The sequence below is a fragment of the Salmo salar genome, chromosome 13 (genome assembly GCF_965601325.2).
Source record: "Salmo salar chromosome 13, fSalSal1, whole genome shotgun sequence".
NCBI lineage: Eukaryota > Metazoa > Chordata > Actinopteri > Salmoniformes > Salmonidae > Salmo > Salmo salar.
Genome location: NC_138303.1, coordinates 11,696,458 through 11,709,989, shown reverse-complemented (window position 1 = coordinate 11,709,989; position 13,532 = coordinate 11,696,458). Strand labels below are relative to the sequence as shown.

The 13,532-nt window shown below is 41.9% G+C and overlaps 1 protein-coding gene across 4 annotated transcripts in view; it reads left to right on the top strand.

Moving 5' to 3' along the window:
• Positions 1-274: 274 nt before the first annotated feature.
• Positions 275-13,532, top strand: part of LOC106566395 (putative monocarboxylate transporter 5) — a 66,886-nt gene continuing 53,628 nt past the window's right edge. Inside the window, exons 1-3 of one of the 4 annotated variants that reach the window (XM_045692902.2) lie at positions 275-729; positions 829-1,031; positions 3,260-3,350. In XM_045692902.2, the coding sequence (XP_045548858.1) occupies positions 3,292-3,350 (59 nt within the window). In that variant the 5' untranslated portion in view covers positions 275-729; positions 829-1,031; positions 3,260-3,291. Of the gene's footprint in view, positions 1,032-3,259; positions 3,351-8,948; positions 9,104-13,532 lie in introns of all 4 variants that reach the window. The other 3 variants (XM_014134370.3, XM_045692901.2, XM_045692904.2) reach the window with 3 other exon arrangements.

The following is a 13,532-nucleotide window of genomic DNA, read 5'->3' as shown; positions in this document are numbered from 1 at the left end:
GTGAGATGTTTATAGATGGTCTGCTTTCTCATTTAGCTCTCTCTTTCTCTCCCTCGTTTTAATTCCATCTATTATGTTTTACTACAGTGAACATACACAGTTCACATGTCTGCAACTTGTATCTCTTCACTGTCCCAGCAGGTGCACATGCTTTCAGTGAACACATTTCCAGTTCAATGCATTTCTAGGGCATTTCAGGTCGATAAACTTTAACTGGGATCCGGCCGGTTTAATCTTCTGACCTTCGTGTCATGGGTCCATTATTTTCTCCTTTAGATGGTTCAGCATTTCTCTTGGCATCCTGCTGAGGTAATTCTGTGCAAATAATAGGCCTAAATGTGGAATGTATTAGTTTCAAATCCTAGTCGTTACATGGTTTTATACCATTTAAATAATCTCTTATTATTACACAATTGGAGTTCAGGTCATACAGACCTTCGCTAAAGTTCCTCTGCAGTGGATGGGATGTCCGGTTACATGCGGCGAGAACACTGCAGTCAGCGATAACGCCTAGGCTGGCTGTCAACCTGCAGAAAGACCCCCTATCTCCGATCATCTCCAACTAACATTGTTCGTGCTCAACTTTTAGCCTAGAAAACCTACTGGTGAAGACAGTGTTTTTAACATGCTGTTTTGACAGAGCAGTGAGACGTTTTTCTACCTTTTGGGAGGTTTTCAGAGCGATCGTTACGTGCCAGTCACGTGTCAGCCCCTGTGAGAGCGACTTTGGTTCGTGCGACCCTTCTTAATTAATCGCAAATGTTCTGTTGAACTCTGACGGGGGAATACACACAGTTAACTAAAGTTATGTCTCATTCATCCTCAAAGGAACGGGTCCTGTTATGTCGATGTATATGCCAAGGAAACTTCTCCAAGTAGGAGCAGCCTATTAAGTGCACAATCAAAAGGACAGAGGGTGCACCTAAAATGTAGGAATCTCCCATCTAGCTCTTCGAGCGCAGAACACCGTCGATATTGCTTACTATTTGAGATCAAGAGGAAAACACTGCAAAATCTGATGGAAGATTAAGGTATGTATATAAGTATGTTAAAGACTGTAATTTCAGTTTTCATGAATCAATATCTAAGTGTTCTATACTGAAGTGTTTTTGCATTTCTGTATTTATTTTTATAGGGCTTTGGGGATATGCTTTTATTGTTTAAAAAAAAGTCACAAACACATAATCATTTATATTAGTCTATTTTGAAGTTATGTTTTGTTGTTGGCTGTAGCCTACTATTAATGATTGCTGCTACACACAACGTTTTATTTGTTGTAATTTCAATCATGTGCGATTTGGAGTGCCCGGGCACTGCACCGATGTAGTTTGATCGAATCTATTAACACAGAAGTCCTTTATTAAATGAATTAGCGGTGACAATTAGTCGTGATTATTCCAGGGGCGAAAATCTGATATCAACTTTGGAGGGGACAATTACATTACATTTTCTCAAGAGCAATTCCTGAGGGGGACACCAAAAGTAGTGCTGTAACACATAGCCTACGTTTAATATGGTAAATGTATATTGAGGAACCAAAGAAATAAGGTGTTTGCCGTACTCCTAACTACCGGTACCCAAAACTACACAACTAATCACAACAGCAATACCATTGCCTTTAACAAATCTTAGTTCAGTCACCAGTTTAAGTTGAGAGTGGGGGTATCCATGGCATTTTCCAATTATGTTCCTATTTTACAAGTAAAAAAAATTGAGAACCTTTCATAATGTTGCCAAACAAAGACTCAACAAACTTACCTGAGACTCCCTGTCTCTGCCAGTCTGTCCCTGCATATCTGTCCCCAACTTTGCTGTCTGTGTGCCATCTGTTGCCTGCTCTGCCTAATGACATCATTGTGAAACATTCCCATTAGAATTACATTTTTTTCTTGTGAACATTTTATCAACTAGTCTTTGAGATATTAGGCTACTAGGGTTCTTACTTTGCGTTTTGGTGTACTGAAAAATACTCTGATGTCCGTCTTTTTTCTGCCATTTTTCTGCCATTTTTCTACCTGGTTGGCTACACACACACAGTATGTAGGTTATTTACAGTAGGAGATGGGCTTCTATCATCTTATCTTCTATCATTCTATATGGGCTTCGATCTAAAAGGTAGCTAGCAAATGTGAAACGGATTGCAGTGACAAGAGTTGACAGCTGTATGAGTTCACCATTTACACAACATATGCTGCAACCTTTTGTAATTTTAATAGTTTGTTTCATATTGGCTGGCTTCTAACAATAGCTGAATTTGCAAAGCTAGCGAGCACCAATTCAGTGGTGTTTGCTATAATCTTTGCTACCCGGGTTAAATAAAGATGAAATAAAATATATAAATAAAAGTTCCCTTGCGACAATTTAGCTTTTGCAACGAGACCGTTAAATATATTTAAAACAATGGTAGAAGAGAGTGTAGTTCTGTTCAGTTTATCGCTAACCTTATCACAGGGACTTTGAAGCACTAACTTACATGCATGCTGATCTTGGAATAAATTAACGATAGCAAAGATTCCATCTTTGACGACGCCACATAAATGGAATAGGTACTAGCTAGCTTAATAGTTCATATTTGCGCGCTAGCTCTGCATATTCAGCTAGTGTGTGTGCGCAATTGACTGGATTAACCTCACGTCAGTTACGTGCATTGAGTGCCTTTCAGACAGTAGATACGACCTCTACGTTACCTCGCAAGCTAAGGAACTGGCAGTGGATCAAACCATTGTGAGGCAAAGGGTGGGGGGGTCGCAATCTTTTGAAACTTAAAAACAAGCTATTAAGTGTCTATAATCAGCACAATTGCTTTCATTGCGTATTATTAATATTATTTAAATTACATAGTTATGTTTCAGTGATATATTGGGGGGGACAAATCATATTTTTCCCAGGATGGGGGGGTCATGTCCCCCCCGTCCCCCCCGGGATTTCCGCCCCTGGATTATTCATCTTGTGTGAAATACTTGGGGGGGGGGGGGGATATGTTCATATGGTCTTACATAATAACTTAATGAAGCAATCTGGGATCTGGCTATATGTCATTCATTTATTTTAAGTCATTCATTTAAAAGTCCCAAAAGTAATGTGCCAATCCCAGATTGCCCATTTAATGTTCAGTTCATTTCTGTGTTCTTGACCTGGTCACCTGGTTGTTATAAGGTTACTGTAACTGAATTCAAACATACGTTTATGACCTTTGTGTTCCTCTAACTGAATTCAAACAGCTAGTGGGTAGTGATTTATCTATTTTTTCCCCAAACAGAGTTGTGACTGTAGGGTGAGTGAGGGGCCACAATGCAACAAGAAAACTCTGATCTAAAAAGAGAACAACTGGTCCAGCAGATTTGTATATGGTAAGAGACCTCTCTATGAGTTTATATTTACAATACTGTTATGGTGTATGGTCCATACCTCGGTTCAAATAGTATTTAAAAAAAAAAAAATGTTTTAAACTCTCCCAGTTCATTTAATTCATTTTTTTTTTGCCAGGCAAGGCAGTTAAGAACCAGTTCTTATTTTCAATGACAGCCTACCGGGGAACAGTGGGTTAACTGCCTTGTTCAGGGGCAGAACAACAGATTTTTTGTCTTGTCAGCTCAGGGATTTGATCTTGCAACCTTTCGGTTACTAGTCCAACGCTCTGACCACAAGTGGAGCCAATATAAAACCCTGACCACCTGGCACTCCAGGTGAGGACATGCAAACACTCAACGTATTTTAAAGATTTCAAATAGTACTTGAATACTTTGGCGTATGAGTTCACAATACTGTGGCGTATGAGTTCACAATACTGTGGTGTATGGTCGTTCCATTCTCCTTTTCAGGGATAATAAACTAAGCCAAAAGCTTTTTCACCTAATCACCAAGCAGCTTCTTAGCAACTTAATCTCACCATTCCTCATGACTAATGTAATTTGCTTTTCTCATTAACACCAAAAGAGCGGATTCAAGAATGTGAGAGTGGCTATTAGTATTGTGTTGTATTACAGTAATATGGAGTCTAATGGGGAGGTAAAGCTACACTAGTTGTGGCTATAGATCTGTGGTCACAGAGCTTGTTCGTACAGTAAATCCTTTTAAAGGAAACTGATACATTATCTCAGGCTATTGTATTCAAAACTTACAATGATCAAATATCTTTCATTTTAGTTGTTTGCTCTCAAATATTGGAAAAACCTTGATGAGAACAATTACTCTGAAATGAGAGAATCTTTCATTTTCCAATGGAATAATGAGTTCAACAGGTTTTGTTCTTTTAATTGAACTTTTATGGTTGCCTGATGACCAATATCCTGTTCCAACCTGATCTACTCCAGGACAAACCAATCGACATGCCTAATTTATTGTAATTAATTGCCTGTTAAGCCATTGTTGACGCAACACTCCAAAGGGAGTTGGATGCTGTAACTGAACCCACTGGGTATAGCCAACGTCAATTCGACGTCTACGTGAATTCAAAGTGAAGGCAATAAAAATGTCAATCATATCATTGGACTTAGGTTAAAAGTTGGGTGAATTTTTTTTTGAAACAATTCTTGAAAGGAGTTTACTTTGATTACTTTTTGGTAAATCCAATTCGTTTTTCAGGAAAAACATAGAATTTTAGTTGAAACAACGTGGAAACAGCGGCTATTCATCCAGTTTCTGCCCAGCGAGAAAGATTCTAACTAACATTTTGGCTGACCTGAAGGTTTCCATCATAGGGTTCTTATATAGATAGACAGATGAGACCAGAGCCCCTTGGTCTTAATATAGGAAATTAATATGCTAACTTAGCTATCCAGACATGCTAGCTCTTCACACAGAAGATGGATATGGTAGCTGTCCAGACATAGCACACAGCCAGCTATGTGGCGTATAATGTGACATACTATAGTATGTGTCAATAACTAGCACGCCTCCACCCCAGGGGCCTTAACACTGCATAGAAACTCAGAGATAATGATAAGTGCTGGAAAGCTCCTCCCTGCTATAACCCAACAGACAGCTCCTCCCTGGTATAACCCAACAGACAGCTCCTCCCTGGTATAACCCAACAGACAACTCCTCCCTGGTATAACCCGACAGACTGAGCACCAGGTCTGTGGTGGTTCAATGCATGTCATGCATGCCAGAGGTGACATTTAGCTTACTTCAGCCCTGGCTTGCAGGAAGGAAATCCAATCTGGCATGATCTAGTTTGAACCTGCTCGTGCTCTTAAAGCAAAATGTAGAGTAATATTAAGATGCACTGTAATGACATGACAGTTTTTGTAGGACAGCTTCAACTGACTTCCAACTGACTCTCCAATTTGATTTTAATAATATAATATAACAAAACAAATCTATAGATTATCATAATTTCTCAAACCTTTTGGCTGGTGAAAGAGTGCTAAGGTTAGACTATTGCTTTAGGTCTGTCTGTCCCCCTCGCCTACCTTATGTCTGTCTCTCTGTCTGTTTGTCCAGAGATGTCTCTGCTTTTTCAGAGTTTCTCAAAGAAAAATGGTCGTTGTGCTAGTGGTCATCGTTGACATCCAGCCTAGTGTTTTTGAAAACGGGGATCTTGCCTCGTTCATTATCTCAAGACTAGTTCGTCTTGATCCCTGGGTCCTCCTTCGTGACCTGTTAGATCTATTTGATCACCCTGAAGAGAATCTGGAAAGGCACAAAGAAAGTTGCATCATTCTGCAAAGGTGGTCATTGTGAGAAGTCAATCAAATGGATCTCATTTAAATACTGTGTCTTCATGCTCACGTTTTGATGGGTGGTTATCTGTGTACAGTCGTGGCTAAAAAAAATTGAGAATGACACAAATATTAATTTCCACAAAGTTTGCTGTTTCAGTGTCTTTAGATATTTTTGTCAGATGTTACTGTGGAATACTGAAGTATAATTACAAGCATTTCATAAGTGGCAAAGGCTTTTATTGACAATTACATGATGCAAAAAATCAATATTTGCAGGGTTGACCCTTCTTTTTCAAGACCTCTGCAATCTGTCCTGGCATGCTGTCAATTAACCTCTCTGGGCTAGGCGGGACGAATTCGTCCCACCTACGCAACAGCCAGTGTAATCCAGTGGCGCGATTTTCAAATACCTTAAAAATCCTATTACTTCAATTTCTCAAACATATGACTATTTTACAGCTATTTAAAGACAAGACTCTCGTTAATCTAACCACACTGTCCGATTACAACGAAAGCAAAACATTAGATTATGTCAGCAGAGTACCAAGCCAGAAATAATCAGACACCCATTTTTCAAGCTAGCATATAATGTCACAAAAACCCAGAAGACAGCTAAATGCAGCACTAACCTTTGATGATCTTCATCAGATGACAACCCTAGGACATTATGTTATACAATACATGCATGTTTTGTTCAATCGAGTTCATATTTATATCAAAAACCAGCTTTTTACATTAGCATGTGACGTTCAGAACTACCATACCCCCGCAAACTTCCGGCGAATTCACTAACAATTTACTAAATTACTCACGATAAACGTTCACAAAAAGCATAACAATTATTTTAAGAATTATAGATACAGAACTCCTCTATGCACTCGATATGTCCGATTTTAAAATAGCTTTTTGGTGAAAGCACATTTTGCAATATTCTAAGTACATAGCCCAGCCATCACGGGCTAGCTATTTAGACACCCGGCAAGTTTAGCACTCACCAATATCAGATTTACTATTACAAAAGTTTGATTACCTTTTGTTGTCTTTGTCAGAATGCACTCCCAGGACTGCTACTTCAATAACAGATGTTGGTTTGGTCCAAAATAATCCATCGTTATATCCGAATAGCGCCGTTTTGTTCGTGCGTTCCAGAAACTATCCGAAATGGTAAATCAGGGTCGCGCGCATGGCGCAATTCGTGACAAAAAAATTCTAAATATTCCATTACCGTACTTCGAAGCATGTCAACCGCTGTTTAAAATCCATTTTTATGCCATTTTTCTCGTAAAAAAGCGATAATATTCCGACCGGGAATCTCCATTTAGCTAAACAGAGGAAAGAAAACAAAGCTTTGAGTCGACGCGGGCACGAGCCTGAGTCTCACAGTACTGTAACCAGCCACTACCCAAATGCACTACTTTGTTTCAGCCAGAGCCTGCAAAGCCACGATTCAGCATTTTGCCGCCTTCTGAGAGCCTATGGCAGCCGTAGGAAGTGTCACGGTACAGCTAAGATCCTCACTCTTCAATAAACAGAGACAAGAAGAACGACACCTTGTCAGACAGGCCACTTCCTGCATGAAATCTTCTCAGGTTTTTGCCTGCCATATGAGTTCTGTTATACTCACAGACACCATTCAAACAGTTTTAGAAACGTTAGGGTGTTTTCTATCCAAAGCCAATAATTATATGCATATTCTAGTTACTGGGCAGGAGTAGTAACCAGATTAAATCGGGTACGTTTTTTATCCAGCCGTGTCAATACTGCCCCCTATCCCCAACAGGTTAACTTCTGGGCCACATCCTGACTGATGGCAGCCTATTCTTGCATAATCAATGCTTGGAGTGTGTCAGACTTTGTGGGTTTTTGTATGTCCACCTGCCTCTTGAGGATTGACCACAAGTTCTCAATGGGATTAAGGTCTGGGGAGTTTCCTGGCCATGGACCCAAAATATCGATGTTTTGTTCCCCGAGCCACTTAGTTATCACTTTTGCCTTATGGCAAGGTGCTCCGTCATGCTGGAAAAGGCATTGTTCATCACCAAACTGTTCCTGGATGGTTGGGAGAATTTACTCTCAGAGGATGTGTTGGTACCATTCTTCATTCATGGCTGTGTTCTTAGGCAAAATTGTGAGTGAGCCCACTCCCTTGGCTGAGAAGCAACCCCACACATGAATGGTCTCAGGATGCTTTACTGTTGGCATGACACAGGACTGATGGTAGTGCTCACCTTGTCTTCTCCGGACAAGCTTTTTTCCGGATGCCCCAAACAATCGGAAAGGGGATTCATCAGAGAAAATGACTTTACCCCAGTCCTCAGCAGTCCAATCCCTGTACCTTTTGTAGAATATGTCCCTGATGTTTTTCTTGGAGAGAAGTGGCTTCTTTGCTGCCCTTCTTGACACCAGGCCATCCTCCAAAAGTCTTCGCCTCACTGTGCGTGCAGATGCACTCACACCTGCCTGCTGCCATTCCTGAGCAAGCTCTGTACTGGCGGTGCTGAATCAGCAGCTGAATCAACAGCTGAATCAACTTTAGGAGACGGTCCTGGTGCTTGCTGGACTTTCTTGGGCGCCCTGAAGCCTTCTTCACAACAATTGAACCGCTCTCCTTGAAGTTCTTGATGATCCGATAAATGGTTGATTTAGGTGCAATCTTACTGGCAGCAATATCCTTCCCTGTGAAGCCCTTTTTGTGCAAAGCAATGATGACGGCACATGTTTCCTTGCAGGTAACCATGATTGACAGAGGAAGAACAATGATTCCAAGCACCACCCTCCTTTTGAAGTTTCCAGTCTGTTATTCAAACTCAATCAGCATGACCGAGTGATCTCCAGCCCTGTCCTCGTCAACACTCACACCTGTGTTAACGAGAGAATCTATGTCATGATGTAAGCTGGTCCTTTTGTGGCAGGGCTGAAATGCAGTGGAATAGTTTTTGGGGGATTCAGTTCATTTGCATGGCAAAGAGGGACTTTGCAATTAATTGCAATTCATCTGATCACTCTTCATACCATTCTGGAGTATATGCAAATTGCCATCATACAAACTGAGGCAGCAGACTTTGTGAAAGTTAATATTTGTGTCATTCTCAAAACGTTTGGCCACGACTGTACAACGCTTGCTAACTTCAACCAGGGAAAGTTTTTCTCTCAAGACAAGTCATACTGTTGCCATGAATTTCATTTCATTTAGCTTTTATCGAACCATAAAAGACCCTTGAGGTTAAACATTTTCTAGGGTGATTTTCAAGTTATTTCTAACTTGTGTTTATGTTGTTACAGGTGCAAGGCTAACCTTGATACAGCTGTAGATGTATCTCCCTATCCAGACACACCAGAGGATGACGCTACAGTAGACAACAAATCTTCTTTTCAATTCTCTCTTGTAACATCTCTGCTGCTGCTGCTTTCACCATGCTACCTAAAGAACACAACAGGTAAATGACACCTCCGCCTGTATCTGTACCTGTAACCACTAATGACTGTAGAGATCCTATGGCTGCTTTTAATTCATCTAACTACTAATAATAATATGTATAAAACAGCATAAATCAGGCCCTTAGGAAACTATGCAGTTATTTTTTTTTGTATTATTTCTTACATTGTTAGCACAGAAAATCTCAAGTGTTATTACATACAGCCGGGAAGAACTATTGGATATAAAAGTGATGTCAACTTACCAACATTACGACCAGGAATACGTCTTTCCCGAAGCGGATCCTTTGTTCTGACCTTCACCCTGGACATGGGATCTTATCCCAGAGGCTGACCCAAAACAACGCGGCCCCGCAGGAGAGGCATTCGGAGCGGCCTACTGGTCGGACTCAGAAGGCGAGCACACCATCCACCTCTTCTAAGCATATTACTCGCCAATGTCCAATCTCTTGATAACAAGGTGGACGGAATTAGGGCACAAGTTGCCTTTCAGAGATTGTAACATTCTCTGTTTCACGGAAACATGGCTCACTCGGGATATGTTGTCAGAGTCGGTACAGCCACCCGGTTTCTTCATGCATCGCGCCGACAGAAACAAACATCTTTCTGGTTAGAAGAAGGGTGGGGGTGTATGCCTTAAGAATATCGATTCATGGTGTAATCACAACAACATACAGTAACTCAAGTCCTTTTGTTCACCTGACCTAGTATTCCTTATGTCGACGCATTATCTTCCAAGAGAATTCTCTTTGATTAGTCATAGCCGTGTAAAACCCCCCCTAGCAGATACCACGTCGGCCCTGAAAGAACTTTTTTACATTTACATTTTAGTCATTTAGCAGACGCTCTTATCCAGAGCGACTTACAGTAGTGAATGCATACATTTCATACAATTTCTTAATTTTTTTTGCTGGCCCCCCGTGGGAATCGAACCCACAACCCTGGTGTTGCAAACACCACGCTCTACCAACTGAGCTACAGGGAACTGAGCTATGTAAACTGGGAACCATACATCATGAGGCTGCATTCATTGAAGCTTGGGATTTTAACAAAGCTAACCTGAGAACAATACTTCCTAAATTCTATCAGCATATCGAATGTGTGACACGAGCCTCTAGCATTCTGGATCATTGCAACTCTAACTTCTGCGATGTATACAAAGCCCTCCCCCGCCATGCCTTCGTAAAATCTGACCATGACTCCATTTTGTTGCTCCCAGCCCATAGACAGAAACTAAAACAGGAAACGCCCGTACTCAGGTCTACCCAACACTGGTCTGTCCAATCATATTCCACACTTCAAGATTGCTTCGATCATGTTCCGGATAGCCTCAGACAATAACATTGATGTATACGCTGACTCGGTGAGTGAGTTTATTAGCAAGTGCATCGGAGATGTCCTACCTGCTGTGACTATTAAAACCTTTCCTAACCAGAAACTGTGGATTGATGGCAGCATTCGCACAAAACTGAAAGCGCGAACCACCGCTTTTAATCATGGCAAGGTGACTGGAAACATGACCGAATACAAACAGTGCAGCTATTCCCTCCACAAGGCAATCAAACAAGCAAAGCGTCAGTATAGAGACAAAGTATCTCAAACACGGGAAGTATGTGGCAGGGTCTACAGTCAATCATGGATTACAAAAAGAAAACCAGGCACGTCGCGGACATCGATGTCTTGCTCCCAGACAAATTAAACAACTTCTTTGCTCGCTTTGAGGACAATACAGTGCCACTGACACGGCCCGCTAGCAAAGCCTGTAGGCTTTCCTTCTCCGTGGCCGACGTGAGTAAAACATTTGAACGTGTTAACCTCCCTGGGCAAGGTGGGACGCTTGCGCCCACCGTCAACAGCCAGTGGAATCGAGTGGCGCGAAATACAAATACCTCATAAATGCTATAACTTCAATTTCTCAAACATATGACTATTTTACACCATTTTAAAGACAAGACTCTCGTTAATCTAACCACGTTGTCTGATTTCAAAAAGGCTTTACAGCGAAAGCAAAACATTAGATTATGTCAGGAGAGTACCCTGCCAAAAATAATCACACAGCCATTTTCAAAGCAAGCATATATGTCACAAAAACCAAAACCACAGCTAAATGCAGCACTAACCTTAGATGATCTTCATCCGATGACACTCCTAGGACATAATGTTATACAATACATGCATGTTTTGTTCAATCAAGTTCATATTTATATCAAAAACCAGCTTTTTACATTAGCATGTGATGTTCAGAACTAGCATACCCACCGCAAACTTCCGGGTGAATTTACTACATTACTCACGATTAACGTTCACAAAAAACATAACAATTATTTAAAGAATTATAGATACAGAACTCCTTTATGCAATCGCGGTGTCAGATTTTAAAATAGCTTTTCGGCGAAAGCACATTTTGCAATATTCTAAGTAGATAGCCCGGCCATCACGGCTAGCTAATTTGACACCCACCAAGTTTGGCCCTCACCAAACTCAGATTTATTATAAGAAAAATTGGATTACCTTTGCTGTTCTTCATCAGAATGCACTCCCAGGACTTGTACTTCAACAACAAATGTTGTTTTGGTTCCAAATAATCCATAGTTATATTGAAATAGCTCCGTTTTGTTCGTGCGTTCAGGTCACTATCCGAAGGGTGACGCGCGAGCGCATTTCGTGACAAAAAAATTCAAAATATTCCATTACCGTACTTCGAAGCATGTCAAACGCTGTTTAAAATCAATTTTTATGCTATTTTTCTCGTAAAATAGCGATAATATTCCAACCGGGCGACGTTGTATTCATTCAAAGACTGAAAACATGGAGTTGTCTCGTGGACGCGCACTCCAGTGTCATTGTTCCCTGCCTGACCACTCACAAAAACTCCTGCTGTTTTTCGCCCAGAGACTGCAGAGACGTCATTCCACTTTCTGGCGCCTTCTGAGAGCCAATGGAAGCCTTAGAAAATGTCACGTTACAGCAGAGATGCTGTATTTTTGATAGAGATGCCACAGAAGGAGAACAAATTGTCAGACAGGGCACTTCCTGTATGGAATCTTCTCAGGTTTTGGCCTGCCATATGAGTTTTGTTATACTCACAGACACCATTCAAACAGTTTTAGAAACTTTTAGTGTTTTCTATCCAAATCTACTAATTATATGCATATTCTCATTTCTGGGCAAGAGTAGTAACCAGTTTAAATCGGGTACGTTTTTTATCCAGCCGTGCAAATACTGCCCCCTAGCCCCTACAGGTTAACCCTCACAAGGCTGCCGGCCCAGACAGCATCCCTAGCCGCGTCCTCAGAGCGTGCGCAGACCAGCTGGCGGGTGTGTTTACGGACATATTCAATCAATCCCTATCCCAGTCTGCTGTCCCCACATGCTTCAAGATGGCCACCATTGTTCCTGTTCCCAAGAAAGCTAAGGTAACTGAACTAAATGACTATCGCCCCATTGCACTCACTTCTGTCATCATGAAGTGCTTTGAGAGACTAGTCAAGGATCATATCACCTCCAACCCTACCTGATACCCTAGACCCACTCCAATTTGCTTACCGCCCCATCCACTGACGATGCAATCGCCATCACACTGCACACTGCCCATTTCCCATCTGGACAAGAGGAATACCTATGTAAGAATGCTGTTCATTGACTGCAGCTCAGCATTTAACACCATAGTACCCTCCAAACTCGTCATTAAGCTCGAGACCCTGGGTCTCGACCCCGGCCTGTGCAACTGGGTCCTGGACTTTCTAACGGGCCGCACCCAGGTGGTGAAGGTAGGAAACAACATCTCCACCCCGCTGATCCTCATCACTAGGTCCCCACAAGGGTGCGTTCTCAGCCCTCTCCTGTACTCGCTGTTCACCCATGACTGCATGGCTATGCACGCTTCCAACTCAATCATCAAGTTTGCAGACGACACTACAGTGGTAGGCTTGATTACCAACAACGACGAGACGGCCTACAGGGAGGAGGTGAGGGCCCTCTGAGTGTGGTGTCAGGAAAATAACCTGTCACTCAACGTCAACAAAACTAAGGAGATGATCGTGGACTTCAGGAAACAGCAGAGGGAGTACCCCCCATCCACATCGACGAGACAGTAGTGGAGTAGTTGGAAAGTTAAGTTCCTCGGCGTACACATCATGGACAAACTGAAATGGTCCACCCACACAGACAGCGTGGTGAAGAAGGTGCAACAGAACCTCTTCAACCTTCAGGAGGCTGAAGAAATGTGGCTTTTCACCTCACAAACTTTTACGGCTGCACAATTGAGAGCATCCTGTCGGGCTGTATCACCGCCTGGTACGGCAACTGCACCGCCCTCAACCGCAAGGCTCTCCAGAGGGTAGTGTGGTCTGCCCAATGCATCATTGGGGGCAAACTACCTGCCCTCCAGGACACCTAGAGCACCCGATGTCACACGAAGGCCAAAAAGAT